At 41.6% G+C, this 20,604-nt stretch overlaps 1 protein-coding gene across 1 annotated transcript in view; it reads right to left on the reverse strand.

The window, feature by feature from the left end:
• Nucleotides 1-14,424, reverse strand: part of LOC130871955 (small nuclear ribonucleoprotein Sm D2-like) — a 70,278-nt gene extending 55,854 nt beyond the window's left edge. The window contains exon 1 of the mRNA XM_057765729.1: nt 14,006-14,424. Within this exon, the coding sequence (XP_057621712.1) occupies nt 14,006-14,420 (415 nt within the window). The 5' untranslated portion in view covers nt 14,421-14,424. The remainder of the gene's footprint in view (nt 1-14,005) is intronic.
• Between the last annotated feature and the right edge of the window lie 6,180 nt (nt 14,425-20,604).

Consider the following 20,604-nt stretch of genomic DNA (forward strand, 5'->3'; position numbering starts at 1 on the left):
CCAGCTAGCTTATACCCGAAATAACCACACAGAAATTGTATTAATTGAATTACTGCCTGGCCCATTAGCTCTAACCTCTTATTGGCTAACTCTCACATCTTGATTAACCCATTTCTATGAAATCTGTGTATCACCACATGACTGTGGCTTACTGGCAAGATTCTAACCTACATCTGTCTCAGGTTGGAGATTCATGGCATCTGTCAGTCTCTGCTTTCTTCCTCCCATAATTCTGTTCTGCCTTCCCTGCCTACCTGAGTTCTGTCCTATCAACTAGGCCAATGCAGTTTCTTTATTCAACCAATGAAAGCAACACATAAACAGAAGAACCTACTACACCACCATACTAGCCAGTTCTTTCATTTTTGTGTATGAATCAGTTTTACATCTATGCCAAAATATCTGAAAAATCAACTTAACAAAAGAAATAATTATTTGGCCCTCAGGCCAAAGCTCTCAGGCCTTGCTTGTAGAGGCCTATGACAAGGTAGGAGCCTGGTGGTGGTGAAAGTGTGGTGGGGCCGAGTTGCTCACCCCATGGTATCTAAGAAGCAGAGAGAGAGAGTAAATAGTAAGAAGGGTCTAGGAACATGACATGCCCAAAGGTATGCCCCCCTCTGTTCTACCTCCTCTAATGACATTCCATCTCTTAATTTCTACTGTCTCCCAATAAGGCCATCAAAACTGAAAAAAAAAATGGAATTAAAATATTACTGTCACTTCTCCCTTTACTTCTGTCTTGGGTTCCTATTGCTGTGAAGAGACATCGTAACCACAGCTGCTCTTATAAATGAAAACATTTAGCTGGGTGGCTTACAGTTTCAGAGGTATAGTTTATTATCAGCATGGCAGGACATGGAGGTGTACAGGTAGACTTGGCACTGGAGAAAGACTTCAGAGTTCTATATCTGGACCCAAAGACTCTCACACTGGGCACAACTTGAGCATCTGAGACCTGAAAGCTCACCCCCAGTGACACCCTTACTCCAACAAGGCTATACCTACTCCAACGAGGACATACCTCCTAATAGTGCCACTCCCTGTAGGCCAAGAATTCAAACACATGAGTCTATGGGGGTCATACCTATTCAAACCACCACACTTTTTCTTCTCCTACTCCTTCCTATGTACCCCCTAGCTTTCAAATTTATGACCTCTTTTTCTTTAAATTTGTTGCATATACCTAAATATATTAATATAACCTGCTCAGTTTATATAATATTATTTATGTGTCAATGTTTTCAATGATGGTCACTTGGTATTTGATAACCAATTGGTGTGTTCCTCCCTGGAGAAAACTATTTCCCCTGCTCTCAGCATTCCTTAGTTGCCTATTGTTCTTTGTCTAGTGTTGGGCCCTATGAAATTAACCCATTCCATATTAACATAATTATTAGGGTCACCTTTGTTCGGGTCTTATTTAAGCAGTCATGGTGGTGAAAATTTATGGACATAGCTCCTCTGACATTTCTAGGAGTCACAATCTCACAGCAAATGTTCTGTTCCTCTGAATTTTAAAATTCTTCTGCCCCTTTTCTGCTATGATCCCTGAGCCTTAGGTGCAGGTGTTTTATTGTAGCTATATCAGTTGAGAACATTATCACTTGTTCTCAGCATTTTGTTAGTTGTGGTTTCTTATATTAGTCTACAATGCAAATACATGTTTCTTTTTTGAGAGTTGAGACTTATATTTATCTGTAGGTATAAGGATAAATATTTAGAGTGTAGTTGGGAATCATTCTGGCTTAATAAAGGGGAGGTTGTAGATTCTCATTCAAGATCTATGATGACATTAAACCTGGATGTTTGGCTAGGTTTCCAATACCAGACATGGTTTCGTCTTGGTGTACATACCTTGAGTTCAATTAGAGACCTGTTGGCTACTGCCAAAGTGTGTGTGTGCCATTCTGCTTGTTAGTGTAGTCCATAAGCATAAGAGCTGCATAGGATGACTGATTGCTTCCCTCCCTTGGGAACTTGTATGGCACTTTCTACTACTATGAGAGCTAGCCCTCAGGGAGGAAACTTTTACATCAGATCCAGCTCAGCTCCTCCAGATCCTGAGTATGAAGAATGTGGTGTCTTTGACAATAGGAACTTATCTTCAGCCTCTTGAACAATGGTTCTCAATCTGTGGGCCGTGACCCCCTTTGGGAGAGGTCAAAAAGCTTTTCACAGAGAACTGTGACTATGTATCTATGTTATCAGATACCCTGAATATCAGATATATACATTATAATTTATAACAGTGTCAAAATTACAGTTATGAAGTACCAGTGAAAATAATTTTAAGGTTGGAAGTCAACACAACATGAGGAACTGTGTGAAAGATTTGTAGCTTTAGAAAGCTTGATAACAACCGATCTTGAAGGAAGCCAAGGGCAGCAGCAATAACCTGTAATGTTTTGTGAATCTCTTGAAATTTTAATACCTAATCAACCCAATGATCTTTTCAGAGACCTCATAATCTGCTCAATTTTTTGTTTCAGTTTATTTTTTGTGACAGGGTTTCCCTGTGTAGCTTTGATGTCTGTCCTGGAACTTGCTCTGTAGACCAGGCTGGCCTCAATCTCTGTGAGTTTGTCTCTAGAGTGCTGGGATTAAAGGCTTGTGCCATCACCACCCAGCTTTTTTCCCACTCACTTCTTAATAGTGCCACCAGTAAGGGACCAAGCCTTAAACACATGAACATTTGAGGTGTTTCATGTCCAAACTATAGCAGGATAATATCTAGAAAGAATTGAAACTGGCATCTTAGAGAGGGATTCATGCTTTGTTGTTCATAGTAGCACTACTTAACGGTCACACAAGTAGTAGCCACCCCAGAATACACTAATGAATGTGTTACTTTCCTCATCACTGAGATAAAAATGCAAGTCAAAAAGTGACTGAGGGAAGTGCATGTTTTGAGTTACAGCTTGAGCAAATACTGTCCATTACAGAGGAAGAAGTATGGGGGCAGGAGTGAGTGGTGGCTGGCCATGCTGTGCCCATAGTCAAGAAGCAGGGAAAGTTATATGTTAGGCTCTTCTTTTTTTAAAAAAAAAATATTTATTTATTTATTATTATACAGTGTCTGCATGTACACCTGCATGGCAGAAGAGAGCACCAGATCTCATTATATGGATGGTTGTGAGCCACCATGTGGTTGCTGGGAATTGAACTTAGGACCTCTGGAAGAACAGCCGGTGATCTTAACCGCTGAGCCATCTCTCCAGCCCTAGGCTCTTCTTTCTCCTATTATTTAGTCTGGAATTTTCCTGCTAGCTCAGTTGCTCTGAGACTCTTTGAGGCAGGTGGGCTTTCCTGAGAGTCTTTCTAGCAACTTGGATCTTCTGAGAGTGGATCTCAGCAGTTCTTACTGTTTAGATGCTATTGGGGAAAGGGACCTAGTTAATCTGGTTAGTTTCAGGAACTCTTCCCTGCAGGATGGAGCATCTCGGATCACCTGAGAACATTCTGATGTTTCACCTCTCTGTTCAGATCCTATGTCTTAAAAGATTTCCTTCCAAGAGGGAAGATTTTAGTCTCAGAGGAAACTGCTGTACAACACATGGGAAGGTGGCCCTCTGTTCTAGCACATGTGTTCTTCTTATGTGCTTCTAAGGATGTTTGCCTTGTGATTGAAGGGCTTAGTGCCCTAAGGTAGTCAGAGAGAGACTCTGCCAACATCAACAGTGTGAAGGATTTGCTCTGTGTGTCTTTGTTATAGCAGGTCTTCTAGCTTAGGTAGCATTTGAGTCTAGAGAAAGGAAGAAAGAAAACCTATTTATACTGGGAGGGGTCTACAAAACCTACTTCACTTTGCCATTAGGTGGTGGACTCTCTGTTTCTCTTTTGGTTGCCTGTGACAGTCAGACTGGGACCAGAAGCTTCCAAAAGTAGATGAAAGCTGAGGCTACCTGGAAATTGGTTTGTTCCAATTCTCCCCCATCACTCAAAATAAGATTCCAACAAAGGAAGGAACTAGTTCTTCCAATGGCATGCATCTCTGTGCCAATGACGTGCATCTCTGTGCCAATGACGTGCATCTCTGTGTCTTTGTCCGGTGTTCCAGCCTTAGTGGCTCTTATTCAACATACTTTTCAGGACAAGGGAGATGGTTCAGTAAGTAAATACTTGACCTTATTGAGTTTGAAACCACAGAATCCACATAAAAAGCTCCTCATGGTGGCACACACTTCTAATCCCAGTGCTGGAAGGCAGAGATGTGTGGATCTCTGGGACTCAGGTAGCCTAAGTGAATTGGTGAGTCCCAGGCAGGTGAGCAACCCTGTCTCAAAAAATAAGGTGGAAAGCGATTAGAGATGATACTCAAGGTTGACCAAGTCTTGCCTCCTCATGCATGAGCATGCACACACACACACACATGGACACACACATACAATACAATACCTGCATGTATACATACATAGACAAAAAGAAGCAGACATCATTCAAATCTGACTATACAAAGCCCTCAGTGTTCTGCGGTTGGTGTGTTTTCCCTGTCAGCAGTGTGCTCAAGCTCACTCATGATTTACAAGGAGAGATGCTTCCTACCACCTCCCCAGTCGGCCTCACAAGTGGATTTCACCAATCCGTCTGCCGGCAGTGCTGCCTGCCCCAGGTTAGAGTGAAGAAATAACACTTTGATGCATGTTTGCTGTGGTTTATTGATCCTATTAACATTAACGCTCAGGAAAATCAATGCTTCAGTCTTGCAGGAGATGTATAAATAAAGTGATAAAAATAAATCAAGGTCAATTGTTTCCTGATAGAAAAATGAGAGGTAAATTATGGCAGCCTGTGATCAAGAGCAGGGGGATGTTTCTAAGCTTGTGAAAGATTTAGGAGTGAGTACCAGCGCTCTGTTTAGCCTTCGATGGTGGTGCTATTTGGCCTACTTGAAGGACATTCTTTTCCCAAGTATCTGGCCGGTGCTGACCCTTGGCTGTCCTGCTTTGCTCTAGCTGGAACCAACATTGTTGGTTCAGTTTTCCTCCATGTTACCTTATTGAATAGCTAAAACTTTGTGCCTAGCCCCCTGCTGATAAAAGAGTACACTGATAACCATTGTGTTATAGATTACTTTTCAATTGCTGTGACAAAATGCTATGACCAAGGCTACTTATAAAGGGTATTTAATTTGGGTCTCATGATCCCAGAGGGTTAGAGTCCATGCCCATCATGGCAGGAAGCATGGCAGAAGTCAAGGAAGCATCAAATTATAGCAGTAGTTTACATCTTGATTCACAAGCACAGGCAAGGAGAGCTAACAGAATAGTATGGGTGTGTGAGAACTTAAAGCGTTTCCCCAGTGATGTGCCTTTTCCAAAAAGGCCACACCTCCTAATCCTTCCCAAACAGGACCAAGAATTCAAACCTATGCCTATGGGACTATTCTCATTTATCATACATTATAAGGTTGGTAATACTAAACTATTGCTGGAAGGTCTGCATGCCCATTCACTTATGCAGGAATGATTTTCTGAATACCTGTGCTGTCATGAGTAATGTTAATCTGTGGTGGTACCTGCAGTACAGTAGCCACCAAGGCAGACGAAGTCCCTTACTCCACAGGACTTACCACTTGGTGAATGCACAGTCAGCAAGCAGTCAAGTGTAGTATGATAGCAAAAATGATTAATGCAGTGAAAAGATTATGGCAGAGGGAAATGCTAGCCAGGGACTATAGTGGGAAATGCTAGCCAGGGACTATTGTGCGAGAGTACAGGAGCACTCGGGAAGAGTTAACTCATGTCCAAGGCAAAAAGACCCTCTTTGGTACATTCCTAGTACTGAGCACATGAAGAATGCTAGAAATATCAGGGAAAATTCTGACCTCTGGAAACAGGAGTCTGGTCCTGCTGGGCTTCTGATGAGTTCTGTGACTTGGGAAAGTCAAGCATCCTCTCTGGGTTTTGACAACTCTAGGGAAAGGAAACGTCACTGTACACTTTACAAGATGATTTGAAGGCCTAGATGAGAGTCAAAAGTTTCAGACACAGGAACTAAAACACAGGAAACTCTAGAGAATGCTAGTTCCCTTCTGCATTGCCAGGGCTTCTTGGAGATCACATGGCAGATATTCAAGCCAGCATATGTCCACAAAGCGATACCATTTACATATATTTAGTCAGTCAGAATGTGAGTGAGAACCTTCTGTGTGCTAAATACACCCAGGAAAGCTCACTAGACACGGCAAGCATTGTATCTGCTCTTATACAGTTTGTTACTAGAATATAGACCATTGCACAGGACTGTAAGGCTACAAATCCCAGGTTCTTCCCCTTGGTAACTATTTCAAATTGGCAAATTATTTGTATCTTTATTTCTCATTTGTAAAATAGGGGTAAAATAGCAATTAATTGGGTCCTGGTAATCCAATGAGTTACTACTGAGAAATATCTAGAATTGGGTATTATATATGATAAGTATTTGGAAAGTATTTCAAGGCTGAAATTAAACACAATATCATGTGAGATGTGCTTAAAGAAGATGCAGGCTAAGCCCCCAGCTGTGCTTATGCCCTGAGAAGTACTGCAGCACAGTCCCCTTTAACCATCCCACAGGTCTTTCTGCAGATGAAGAGGCTGAGATGAGGCAGCATCAAATCCTTGCCCAGACACACTCACTCCTCCCAGGCTCCCTTTGGATTCCCTGATGTAGTATTGTTATCAGTCAATCTGTTTGTGTTGATTTCATTGGTTAATAAAGAAACTGCCTTGGCCCATTTGATAGGCCAGCCCTTAGATGGGTGGAGCAGACAGAACAGAATGCTGGGAAGAAGGGAAGTGGGTCAGACACGATGAAGCTCCAGCCCAAGATGGACATACACTAGAATCTTCCTGGTAAGCCACCACCTCGTGGTGCTACACAGATTATTAGATATGGGTTAAAGCAAGATATGAGAGTTAGCCAGTAAGAGACTAGAGCTAATGGGCCAAGCAGTGTTTAAATGAATACAATGTGTGTGTTGTTATTTCTGGGGCTAAGCTAGCCGAGCAGGAGCTGGGTGGGACGAAAAGCAGGCCTACCTGCAGCTCCTCTACCATGCCCCAGTGAAAACACTAGAGATGATCAAGATGGTGCCCCCCTCCAAGGAGGCATTGAAGTAGAGAGAAAGAAAGACAAACACTGACAGGTCAAGCACCGTACCTAAGATCTCAGCAGCAACAAATCAAATCGCAAGACTTCCAACCAGGGCACCTGTGCTGTGCTGGTCCTAGAATCAAATTCAGCAAGCACTGATTAAATGCTTCCAAAAAAAAAGTATTCCTGGTAAACCCAATAGGATGGTGACACATACATTCTGTAAAGGGCATGGCCCAGACATCCTCTAAAGCCAATGAACTAGGGAGAAGCTATTCAAGTAAGCTTGTTGTCTGAGATTAGCTCGATTTTCAGGGAGAGTTGTGCACATAGACAGTGACTCCCACACATTGTTCGTTGTTTCCTTTACAGTGGAAATGTCTCATATAGCCAAGGTACATTCATCAGAAAGAAGATACGCTGATATCTTACTGTTAATTGGCCTGGAGGCTTCATTCAGAGTCCACCCGTTTTACTATGGGAGCCTTTTATTCAGATGAACTCCTAGATCCCAGAACGAATTCAGGGAATCCCCTCAGAGGAAATTTGACCTCCCTGTGTCTACATATCTTGACTTCTGTTCATATCGTACGATGATACTATATGTCCTTCAATTAGTTTCCATGGTCTATTTAATAAGGTGGGGCTGGGGCCACTGGGCTTTGAGTAATGCTGTCCTTACATAGAAGACTTTCCTAGAACAAATAAAAAAGAACTGATCCCATAAAATATCTCAGAATTTCTTTTAAAAGAGTCAAAATTTCAATGGAAATATTGGCCAAAATATCCTCATTTTTGATTTATTGGGCTTTTATTTCAAACACAAAATCTATTTGGAATGTGTTAACTTGTGGATTCCCAAGATGTAGATAGCTTTTCAAACATAATTTTAGAGTGTGTGCACTTGTGTTTGTATGTGTGTGTGTGTATCTGTGTGTGTATGTAGTATAGTACTCTCAGAATCCAGTAGAGGACATCAGAAGCTGAATTTGTAGGCATTTGTAAGCCACCCAACATGATTGTTCTGAACTTGAACTTAGGGCCTCTTAAAGGAGAGTTAGTGCTCTAAACCACTGAGTTATCGCTCAAGCTCTTGATTTTAACATGGACCTCTTGAAATCATCTCATCTTTCCAGTGTGTGTGTGTGTGTGTGTGTGTGTGTGTGTGTGTGTGTGTGTACAAAGAAAATTATGCACTTTTCTCAAAGCTGGACTTTCTCCAGAGGATGAAGTAGTTCTAACTAGAGAGAACAAATGAAAGAGTTCTTTGAGTTTCACATCTATTTTTTAAATGTGATTTTGTCTGAGGTGTTGGTCGAACTGAATGCATAATGTGACCTTCCTGTATTTGCATCTTGCACTGGCTTCTCATTTGTTTTTAACCAGAAGTTCTGACCTTGAGGCACAGAAGCATTGTTCTCACATGGGTGAGTGATCTGGGTGTATTTCTCCCGGGGATTAGGCAAGCATGAGTTTGTCTTCTCACCAGCACAGTGCCATTCCTCTGTACACTCTTGTGGATTTATGTCAACAAAATTAATTATGAACATTATGGGGAAAAGCAAAGCCCAAAGCAGCTTGTATCAATGCCGAAGTTCCTGGGTGTTTTTCCATGCAGCAGAATTCACGGTGGTGAAAGGTGCCTTTTGATTATTTCCACAATCTTTTCCTGACTCAGTCATTTTTTTATTTTACTTGTAGGTCTCCAACTTTCTTCTTTCTTTTCTTTCTTTTGAGATCTCAGGTTTGCCTCAAACTCACTCTGTAGCAGAGGATGGCCTTGGGCTTCTAATCCTCCTGCCCTCACCTCTGAGTGCTGCAGTGGCAGGTGTGGACCTTAACCCCTGATTTAGACAGGGATGAAGGCTGAACTCAGGGCTTAATGAGTACTGGACAAGTGTTCTACTAGCTGAGCTACACCCAGTCATGTGACATGCCGGGTGTCTATCTAGTCACTGTTGCTCCTTGTGACTTAGGTTGTTTTTTATGGTAGGAACCTAGTGGGATTCTTACTTGAACTCATAAAGCTTGTTTGGGTAGACTTAGTTTAACCTTTGAGAAGTAAAAAAATAAAAATAGAAAACTGGTTGAATGGGGTACCATTCCTTATGCCAACCACTATAGCTCCATAATTGCATCCTCCTGCTGGAATTTGCCATTTGGTAGCATGTATCCTCTGTGACTGCAGTGTGCTCTAGGACAACCAGGGAAATGGTGCTGGGAGAAATGTGTCTCTCTATTCTCCACTCTTGTGGCTCCGTTTGTACTGCTCTCTTCTTCATTCACTGATGTTCCTAACAGTCTCCTACCTCCCCATCTTCATCCCCCACACCCTCAGAATACCTGGTGCTTTTCTTTCTTCCTCTCCATATGAAGTTGTTTTTATTCTTCAAGGGTTGCTTCAGAATGCCTTCTCAAATCCCAGCTTTTATCCATCCTCTGGTAGTATTCATGGAAAACCACACATTCTCCAGTCAGGAGGGCAGTATCATCCTTGAGTACCAACAACAAAAGGTTTGAGGCATGACATAGTCTTTTTATGTGTATACACACACACATGAAGGAGAGAGAGAGAGAGAATAGAAAATGTTATGTCTAGTTATTATGTTTTCATAGGGGAGGCCTATGTAGTACTGTTTGCTTTCTCTCTAAACACATCAACCACACCTATCTCTTCCTTTTCATTCTGCCTTTGAAAGCAAATACAGTGTTGTGATTTGGTGCTATAGGACAAAATTCCTATCTGTCATGGTAAGCAGAATTAGAAAGAACAGATTAGGTCTCTGCATAGTTGTCAGAAAAGCTAAGGTCAGGTGATGTGAGACAAATGTCTATATTCTGTCAATTATATTTTAAATAAATGCTGATTGGCCAGTAGCCATGCAGGAAGTATAGGTAGGACAAACAGACAGGAAGTAGAGGCAGGTCAATGAGAACAGAGAATTCTGGGAAGAGGAAGCTCTGTCTCCAGTTGTGACCCATCCACAGAAGATGTGACTGCCCTGCCAAATAAGGTACCAAGCCATGTGGCTAACACAGATAAGAATAATGGGCTAATATAAGTTGTTGAGAGTTAATAAGAAGCCTAAGCTAATGGGCCAATCAGTTTATAACTAATGTAGACCTCTGTGTGATTTCTTTGGGACGTAACAACTGTGGGGACCAGGCAGGGCAGAAACCCCGACAACAGTCAAGGGCTACCTTGTTATCCAATGTTGTAACATGTTCCAATGCTTTGACCACTATTATTTGGATTTGCTCTTTATCAAAGAGAAATGCATGCCAGTCTGATGTAGGAAATTAGGTCAGCTGACATTCAACCAGCTTCTACACTGCCCTCTAAATTAAAGTGAATATTAAATACATTTTAATCCTCCAAGTGATATTTCTATCATCAGGCCTCTGCAATCTTAGCTCCCTAATATTTGTTGACAAGGAGCATAGCTTACCCTGTTTGCAATTACTCTGTCTTAAATTTCAAAGCAGATACAAAGCTCAAGGAACTTGGAAGGCCAAGATTTTCTGGTCATCCGTTTCACTTGTAACACCCTTAAGTCTGCTCAGCATATTTGAAATCTAAGTGTCCTCAGTCTCCAAGGCAACGGTTCTGCTATCCCTGGTTCAGCCAAGGGAGAAAGAAAGCCAGCCCCCTCTCACCATCTCCCTGATTCTGTTTTAATGTCTCAGCTAAGAAGAACCCAAGGGCAGCTCGACACAATATACCACACGCATCACAGCAGACAAGCTTCCGCAAGTTTCAGTTCAAGTCCCAGTCAGCAACGAGCTTTTACCTTTGCATTATCAGAAGTCTCCTGGGGCAGGCACTGCTTGGCGGTGGAACACTTACCCAGCATATGTTCAAACAGTAGTCCCTCTGAAGACTTGACTTTCTTGGAAGTCCTGTGTGTGTATGTAATATATAGTTTATATATTATATACTACCATTAGCAAAAACAACAGCAAACCCAGCTAGACAATTAACAATGGCATTTTTGCCTCTGCTTCTGTAAATGAATAACTCAGCCATTGAGACATATGGCTTTGTAAAATATCTTTTGTGTATGACTCACTCTGTGTCGTGTGTGTGTGTGTGTGTGTGTGAGTGAGTATGGGCATGTGTGTGGCACAGCATGTATGTGGCAGCCGAAAGACAAACTTGGTGTTCGTCCTTACCTTCCAGCTTGCCTAAGACTGCATTTCTTAATGTTTGCTGCTGCAACCACCAGCTGAAGCTTCCAGACTCTCCTGTTTGGCTCCCATCTCCCTTGGGGATGCACTGGGATAGCAAGTATGTGCTCTAAAAGGTCTGACCCTTATGAGGTTCTGGGGATTCAAACTTAGGTCATGAGGTTTGTATGGCAAACCTTTTACCCACTGCCCCTTCTTTCCAACCATCACAACATTTTCAATGCATATTTAACAAGCCTGTCTTCATTATTAATGTAATTTGTTGGATGGCTCATAGGTGTGTAAATTGGCAATATTTTGGAAAATCCTTTGAATGTCATAAGAAATTGACAAACTAAAGAGAATAAAATTTTTTTAATTATTTGGGTGCAAAATTTTTCCAGGTTTTGTACATTTATGACCAGAACTTTGTATTTTAAAAGTCTTCAATCCTGTAACCATATTTTTATTTATTGCTAAACTATCTGTCATTAAATGTTGTGACAACCTACTCTAAGATAATGTGAAGAGATTTTATTGTACAGAAACATGAGTTATATAAAAAAGTCTCAACTGTTAATAGACTTAAATGTTTTTGTTTTCAACATAAATATTTCTATAAGGAATATTTCTATTAATTAACCACTGAACGTGCCTTAAAGACATTTAAAATATTTTTTAGGTTTGTAACTTATTTAAATCTGGAATTAACCAGAATAACATGTCTGTGTTCCTGCAGGTTTGAAATTTCAGGTTAAACTTGGGTAAAACCACTCTAATGTGCCTGAGTTATTCTTTTTTGTTATGTAAATGACATAATAATTTATTTGAGAGCCAGTAATAGACACATGTCAGGTTAAAATCAGAAGTAAGCATGCTACATGTGTCTACAACCCCAGTAGGAGGCTACAACAGAAAGACTGGGTTACAGCCAGCCTGAGGTATGTAGTGAGGTTCTGTCAAGAAGAAGAAAGGGAAGGAGGGAGAAAAAAATGGAAGGGAAAGAGGGAGGGAGGTCAGGGAGAAGAGAGGGAGGGGAAGAAAAAGAAGGAAAAACAAGAAATGGAAAGGGGACAAGAAGACAAAAGAAGGAAACTGAAACTTGTTCTAAGAAAAATATGGTTTTCACTTTCTCTTAAGTTCTCCTCTAGGAATAAAGTAAAGGAAAGTCTTTCTAATTTACCATCTTACACTCCTCCACTGCTGGTGGGAGCACAAACTGGTACAGCCACTTTGGAAATCAGTATGGTGATTTCTAAGAAAATTAGAAAACAACCTACTGCAAGACACAGCAATACCACTTTTGAGTATATACCCAAAGGATGCTCAATCATACCACAAGGACATGCCCTCAACTATGTTCATAGCAGCACTGTTTGTCATAGCCAGAACCTGGAAACAACTTAAATGCCCCTCGACCGAAGAATGAATAAAGAAAATGCGGCATATTTACACAATGGAGTACTACACAGTGAAAAAAATAATGACATTATGAAATTTGCAGGCAAATGGGTGAATCTAGAAAACATATTGAGTGAGATAACCCAGAACCAGAAAGACAAATATAATACATACTCACTCATAAGTGGCTTTTAAACATAAAGCAAAGAAAACCAACCCATAAACCACAATCCCAGAGAACCTAGGCAACAATAAGGACTCTAAGAGAGACACATGGATCTAATCTACATGGGAAGTAGAAAAAGACAAGATCTACTGAGTAAATTAGGAGCATGGGGACCATGGGAGAGGACAGAAGGGGAGGGCAGAGTAAAAGATGGAAGCAGCGAAAAATATATAGCTCACTAAAAACAATTTTAAAAAGTGAAAAAAAAGTTTTAAATTCAACATGTCTAAGTTATTCTTTAGTGCCCAGGACACCATGAGTCTTCAGTATCAGATGACCACATGCTGGCCTTAGTGCTGGTCTATGAGAGCCTGTCTCAGGTAAATAAATAAATGAACAAACTAGAGAGAAGAACTAATTAAAATTTAGGGAGAAGACTGTGAGTCTGTGTGGACACTGCTTTCCTTCTGAAGTTTCTCTACAACATTTAAGCTATGGTACTTTTTAACTGTTTTACATGTGTTGACATATATTTGTTCATGGTGGCAGATTTCATAAAGATGGTTGCACACAAGTGCACCATGTCCTTTGACCATGTTGATTCATGCATCTTCTCCCCTATGCTGGTCCCCTTTCTTCCCCCAGGCAGCCTCACTTCTACTACTCCCCCTTTGTGTGTGTGTGTGTGTGTGTGTGTGTGTGGCATCTTGTACATGTATATGCATGTAGAGGCCAGGGAATAATCTAGATTGTTACTCAGTTGCCACCCACCTTGGTGTTGATTTTGTTGCTGTTTTAGTTTTGGTTGTTTTGTTTTTGTTTTGAGACAGGGGACTCTCTCATTGGTCAGGTACCAGCTTGTCTATACTGATGTACAAGTGTCACGCTGGAATTAAAAGCCTGCACCACCATGTCTGGTTCTTTGATCTTTTGGGGGGAGGGGGTGGCTTGTTTTGTTGGTTTTTTTGTTTGTTTGTTTTTTATGAGGGTTCTAGGTCATTGAGCTCAAGTCTTCATGTTTGCATGACAAACATATAAAGGACTGGTTTAGCTTCCCACTTTAATATTTGTTTTTATGAATTTGATTTATTTTAGTTAATGTGATCTTCAGTTATGCTTGTTTTCCTAAACGTGATATTTAATTCTTTACAGCTTTACTCTGTGTGTGTTCTTTTTAAAACAACAACAACAACAAACACAGGGTTTTATTTCCATTCCATTGGGCGGGGCTCGACAGGGCAGGGAGCAGGCTCTCATGGAAGGAAGAGGCGATGAGCGGGTTCCGTAGCACCACGATGACTGAGTCCCCGCGCAGGAACATCTTAGAGATGTAGCGGTCCTTGTTGACAGGCTTGGACTTCTTCTTGCCCTTGCCGCTCTTGGGGACCTCAGTCAACATCTTCATATTCTCCAGCACCATGTTGCAGTGCCTGTCAAAGGCCTTCACCGGCCCCAGGAGCTTCTTGTTGTTGCGACAGATAATGAGCACTTGTGTGTTGTTTTTGACTGACTGCGTGAGCACCGAGAGGGGGCCTGTGTTAAATTCCTCCTTCTCCCGCTTCTGCAGCTCCTCTGGGGTCATCTCACTCTTGGGTTTATTGAGGAGACTCATGGTGGAGGTTTCTCTTGCAGATCGCTCCCACTGCCAACGCGTTGCTCAGATCTCCAGAGTAGCTAATGTGTGTTCTCTTTCCACTCAACCGTTGATGAGCACCAAACTGACTTCATACTTGCTTATTGCCAATAGTGTTGCTATAAAGATATATATGCAAGTATCAGTGTACTATATTGACTTATAATCCTTTGAGTATAATCCCAAGAGTAATACATCTGCATTTTATGGTAGTTCTATTTCAGTTTTTTGAGGAACCTCCATATTGGTTAGTTTACATTACAGCTATTACAAGATCCTCTTTTGGTTTTCAATTTTTGTTCGTACTGATAGACATTATATCCAGAGTGAGTTGAAATATCAATGTAGCTCAATTAACATTTTCCTTATAACTAATACTAAGCATTTTTTGTATATGTATTGATCATTTATATTTCATCTTTTGAGAACAATCTCTTCATTTTATTAGCTCGTTGATTGATTGATTGAAGTGATATTTTTGCTAATTAGGGCTTGCATTTTTATTTTATTTATTTATTTATCATGTGTGCAATCAAGCATGCATGTGTGTATATCTGCACATGAGTTTGTATGTGTGTGTGCATGTGTGTCTGTATGTGCACATGTGTCAGATGACAGCTTTCAGGAGACAGTTTTCACTTTCACTGTGTGGGATTTGTAGACTTAACTCAGGCCACCCAGCTTGGTAAGCAGTACCTTTACCCACTGAGCCATAGAGTCAGTCCTGGTGTTTAGTTTTGAAGTTTGCTATGTATTCTAGACAGTAATCCTGTCAGACGCATAGCTAGTAAAGATTTTCTCTGTAGTTCTGTAGGCCTTCTATTTAATCGTTTGTTGCCTTGCTGTGCAGAAGATTTTTGATTTCCTGCAATTCCATTTGCCAGTTTTTAGTTTTATTTCCTCAGTGATTAGAGCCCTTTTCAGAGTGCCACAGCTAATGCTTTACCATAAAATGTTTTGTCTGTATTTTCTTTCAATTGTTTCACATCTTACATTAAGGTCTTTGGTCCAAATGGAACTAATTTTTGTACAGAGTAGGAAATAGAGATTATTGTGATCAATCACACAAAATACAAGATACAATGTTCTTGTAATTATTATGACTTGTTTCATATCTTAAAATGTGGTGTATTTTAGAGACTAGTCTAGAAATTGGGACTACCTAGAAGAATGTATATTCTACAGTGTTTGGGAAGAATAGTCTGTAAGTATCTGTTAAGATCAATTGACCTCACTGACATCTAACTGTGAATTGTTGTTGTTGCTGTTGTTCATTTCTGGCCTGGATAAAATGTCTACTAATGAGAATGAAATATTGATGTCACCTACTATTGTATTAAGATCAGCTTGGATTTTTATATCCAGTAGTATTTATTTTATGGAATTGGATGCATCGATGTCCAGAGTATATGTATTTAGAACTGTTAGATCCACTGGTATTTGTGCCCTTAGTCAATATGAAGTGAACTGTATCTCACCAGATTTGTGACTGAAATGTACTTTTTCCAATTTCATTGTCCAAAGCTCATGGTTGCTCATGTTCATCCTTGTAGACAAATATACTTGTCTTAGAGGTATGGAGCAGCCTCAGTACCAGAGCTTGATGTGAATACGTATGTGCCACTGAGATTCAGTTCTGCTTAGCGCCCATGAGGTACCACATGACTCTCCAGGTCTTGGACTCTCTGAGACTGGGTTGGGGAATTTTGGAGTTTAAAGACATGGTTGTAGGATATTCTACTCCTCTTGGAAGGGCAGTTTTATTTCACACATGTCTCAGAACTATAGGTAGTGAGGCTGGTGCTGGAGCTTTCCTAGCCTCTGCTTCATGCTCTGTCATTCAAAATTTTTGGTTTTGTGTCATTCTTCCTAGTGCATTTTCCTTCTCTCTTTTGTCTGGGACACAAAGAGAAGCCTGGTTCCCCCCACTTCCCTCACAGTTTGTTTAGAGCAGTAGGCTAGTCTCTTTCCATTATTTTTCTTTATTGTATTTTTTTATTCTTTTTTAATTAAAATTTCCACCTGCTCCCCGTTTCCCATTTCCCTCCCCTCCTCCCAAATATTGCCCCCTCCCCCCACTACCCTCCCCCTATCCCCACTCCTCTTCTCCTCCCCCCACCCCATTCCCCCTCCTTCTCGATACTGAAGAGCAGTCCAAATTCTCTGCACTGCGGGAAGACGAAGGTCTTCTATCTATGTCCAGGAAGGTGAGCGTCTAAACAAGCTAAGCTCCCACAAAGCCAGTTCATGTATTAGGATCGAAACCTAGTGCCATTGTCCTTGGCTTCTCATCAGCCTTCATTGTCCGCCATGCTCAGAGAGTCCAGTTTCAACCCCTGCTTATTCAGTCCCAGACCAGCTGGCCTTGGTGGGCTCCCAATAAATCAGTTCCACTGTCACAGTGGGTGGGCGCATCCCTCGTGGTCCTGATTTCCTTGCTCATGTTCTCCCTCCTTCTGCTCCTCATTTGGACCTTAAGAGCTCAGACCGTTGCTCCAAATTGAGACTCTGTCTCTACCTCGATCCATCGCCAGATGAAGGTTCTAAGGTGATATGCAAGATATTCATCAGTATAGGATAGGGTCATTTCAGGTTCCCTCTCCTTAGTTGCCCAAGGTACCAGCTGGGGACATCTCCCTGGACACCTGCGAACCCCTCTAGAGTCAAGTTTCTTGCCAACCCTAAGATGGCTCCCTTAGATAGGATATATACTTCGCTGATCCCATATCCTCCCTTCCTATATCCCAACCATCCCAATCCCCCGAGCTCCTCCCATCCTCCCCTTCTCATGTTTCTCATCCCATTTCCCCTTTGCCACATGCCACCTCACCCGCAAGTTCCCAGTTTTTGCCCTGCAATCTTGTCTACTTCCCCTCTCCAGGCGGATGACTATATGATTTTCTTTGGGTTCACTTTCTTATTAAACTTCTCTAGGATCACAAATTATATGCTCAATGTCTTTTATTTATGGCTAGAAACTGATTATGAATGAGGACATCCCATGTTCCTCTTTTTGGGTCTGGGATGCCTCACTCAGGATAGTGTTTTCCATTTCCATCCATTTGCACGCAAAATTCGAGAAGTCATTGTTTTTTACCGCTGAGTAGTACTCTAATATGTATATATTCCACACTTTCTTCATCCATTCCTCCATTTAAGGGCATCTAGGTTGTTTCCAGGTTTTGGCTATTACAAACAATGCTGCTATGAACAAAGTTGAACAGATACTTTTGTCATTTGATGGGGCATCTCTTGGGTATATTCCCAATAGTGGTATTACTGGATCTTGGGGTAGGTAGATCCCAAATTTCCTGAGAAATCGCCACACTGATTTCCAAAGTGGTTGCACAAGTTTGCATTCCCACCAGCAATGAATGAGTGTGCCTCTTTCTCCACAACCTCTCCAGCAAAGGCTATCATTGATGTTTTTGATTTTAGCCATTCTGACAGGTGTAAGATGGTATCTCAAAGTTGTTTTAATTTGCATTTCCCTTATCGCTAAGGAGGTTGAGCATGACCTTAAGTGTCTTTTGGCCATTTGAATTTCTTCTGTTGAGAATTCTCTGTTCAGATCAGTGCCCCATTTTTTTATTGGGTTCATTAGCATTTTAAAGTCTAGTTTCTTGAGTTCTTTATATATTTTGGAGATCAGACCTTTGTCTGTTGCAGGGTTGGTGAAGATCTTCTCCCAGTCAGTGGGTTGCCTTTTTGTCTTAGTGACAGTGTCCTTTGCTTTACAGAAGCTACTCAGTTTCAGGAGGTCCCATTTATTCAATATTGTCCTTAATGTCTGTGCTGCTGGGGATAAACGTAGGAAGTGATCTCCTGTACCAATATGTTGTAGAGTACTTCCCACTTTTTCTTCTATCAGGTTCAGTGTGTTCAGACTAATATTGAGGTCTTTAATCCATTTGGACTTGAGTTTTGTGCATGGTGATAGATATGGATCTATTTTCATTCTTCTACACGTTGACAACCAGTTCTACCAGCACCATTTGTTGAAGATGCTCTCTTTTTTCCATTAAATACTTTTAGCTCCTTTATCAAAAATTAGGTGTTCATAAGTTTGTGGGTTAAAATCAGGGTCTTCTACTCGGTTCCATTGATCAACTTCTCTGTTTTTATGCCAATACCAAGCTGTTTTCAATACTGAGGCTCTGTAATAGAGTTTGAGGTCCGGGATGGTAACGCCTCCAGACGATCCTTTATTATATAAGATTGTTTTGGCTATCCTGGGTTTTTTGTTTCTCCATATAAAGTTGATTATTGTCCTCTCAAGATCTGTGAAGAATTTTGATGGGATTTTAATGGGGATTGCATTGAATCTATAAATTGCCCTTGGTAGAATTGCCATTTTTACTATGTTGATCCTCCCAATCCAAGAGCAAGGGAGATCCTTCCATTTTCTAGTATCCTCCTCAATTTCTTTCTTCATTGACTTAAAGTTCTTGTCAAATAGATCCTTTACTTCCTTGGTTAGAGTTACCCCAAGATATTTTATGCTATTTGTGGCTATCGTGAAGGGTGATGCTTCTCTGATTTCCATCTCTGCTTCCTTATCTTTTGTGTATAGGAGGGCAACTGATTTTTTGGAATTGATCTTGTATCCTGCAACGCTACTAAAGGTGTTTATCAGCTGAAGGAGTTCTTTGCTGGAGTTTTTGGGGTCACTTATGTACACTATCATATCGTCTGCAAATAATGAAAGTTTAACTTCTTCCTTTCCAATTTGAATCCCTTTGATCCCCTTATGTTGTCTTATTGCTATTGCTATAATTTCAAACACTATATTAAAGAGGTATGGAGAGAGTGGACAACCTTGTCGTGTTCCTGATTTTAGTGGAATAGCTTTGAGTTTCTCTCCATTTAATTTGATGTTAGCTGACGGCTTGCTATAAATAGCTTTTATTATACTTAGGAACGACCCTTGTATTCCTAATCTCTCTAAGACCTTTATCATAAAGGGATGTTGAATTTTGTCAAATGCTTTTTCAGCATCTAATGAAATGATCATATGGTTTTTTTCTTTCAGTTTATTTATATGTATTTCACAATATTGAAACAGAGAAGTCATTGCCAAATTCCTTTTATGAAGCTGAAGTTACTCTGATACCAAAACCACACAAAGACACAACCAAGAAAGAGAACTACAGGCCAATCTCACTCATGTGCTGTCCTGGACCTGCTCTGCCTGCCCCCTGCATCCCTTGGTTCCTGGCTCATTGGGGCTACCAGGAGTCCCTGTGTAGGTGCTGAGAAGTCCAATCTGGACGGGTGAGTGTGTGCTATCCTGGGGCGCACTGTCCCGGTAGAGAGCACAAATGCCCCTCACCCAGCTCCTGCTGCAGGGCTTTCTTTCCTACACACGCGCCCCCACCCCCACCCCCAAGCCTGCCTTGTCTGCAAGGTCCTTTGCTGTGGAACAGTTTCCTGCCCTTTCACTAAGGCTACCAACCCAGAGCAGTGAGTGCCTGACTAGAGGGCAGGGCTCAAGGTCCCCGCCAGGGAACGCGGGCCCCTGCTGCTGGGGCTGCAGTGTCTGCTGTGCTCCCTTGGCCCTGCTCTGCCTGCCCCCTGCATCCCTTGGTCCCTGGCTCATTGGGGCTACCAGGAGATCCTGTGTAGGTGCCGAGAAGTTTCATCTGGACGGGTGAGTGTGTGCTATCCTGGGGCGGACTGTCCCGGTAGAGAGCACAAACCCCCCTACACTAAGGCTACCCAACCAGAGCAGTGAGTGCCTGCCTAGCGGGCAGGCCTCAGCAACCCCTGAAAGGGAGCACAGTCATCTCCAGCTTGTACTGCAGTGTCGCCTGTGTTCTACTCAACCCCGCCCTACCCCTTGCATTCGGCCTTCTTTCCGCAGGTCATTGGAATACCAGGCATCCCTGTTTTGGTGTTGAGGAGTTCATCTGGAAGGGAACGGTTCCTGCCCCTACACTGAGGAGATACACCTAGAGAGTTAGTCACAGCAAAGACTGGTCCAAGACACCAGGCCTCTCCTGGCTCCATTTGAAGGAAAAGATGGGCAGGCGCCAATGCAAGAATTCCCCCAACAACTTGAAAGGCAACGTGACATCACCAGAATCCAGGAATCCCGAAATGAGAAGTATACACCCTAATCCAGAAGAATTAGAAGAATTCGACTCAAAAGTGAATTATATGA

Source organism: Chionomys nivalis, chromosome 1 (genome assembly GCF_950005125.1).
Source record: "Chionomys nivalis chromosome 1, mChiNiv1.1, whole genome shotgun sequence".
In the NCBI taxonomy this organism is placed as follows: domain Eukaryota; kingdom Metazoa; phylum Chordata; class Mammalia; order Rodentia; family Cricetidae; genus Chionomys; species Chionomys nivalis.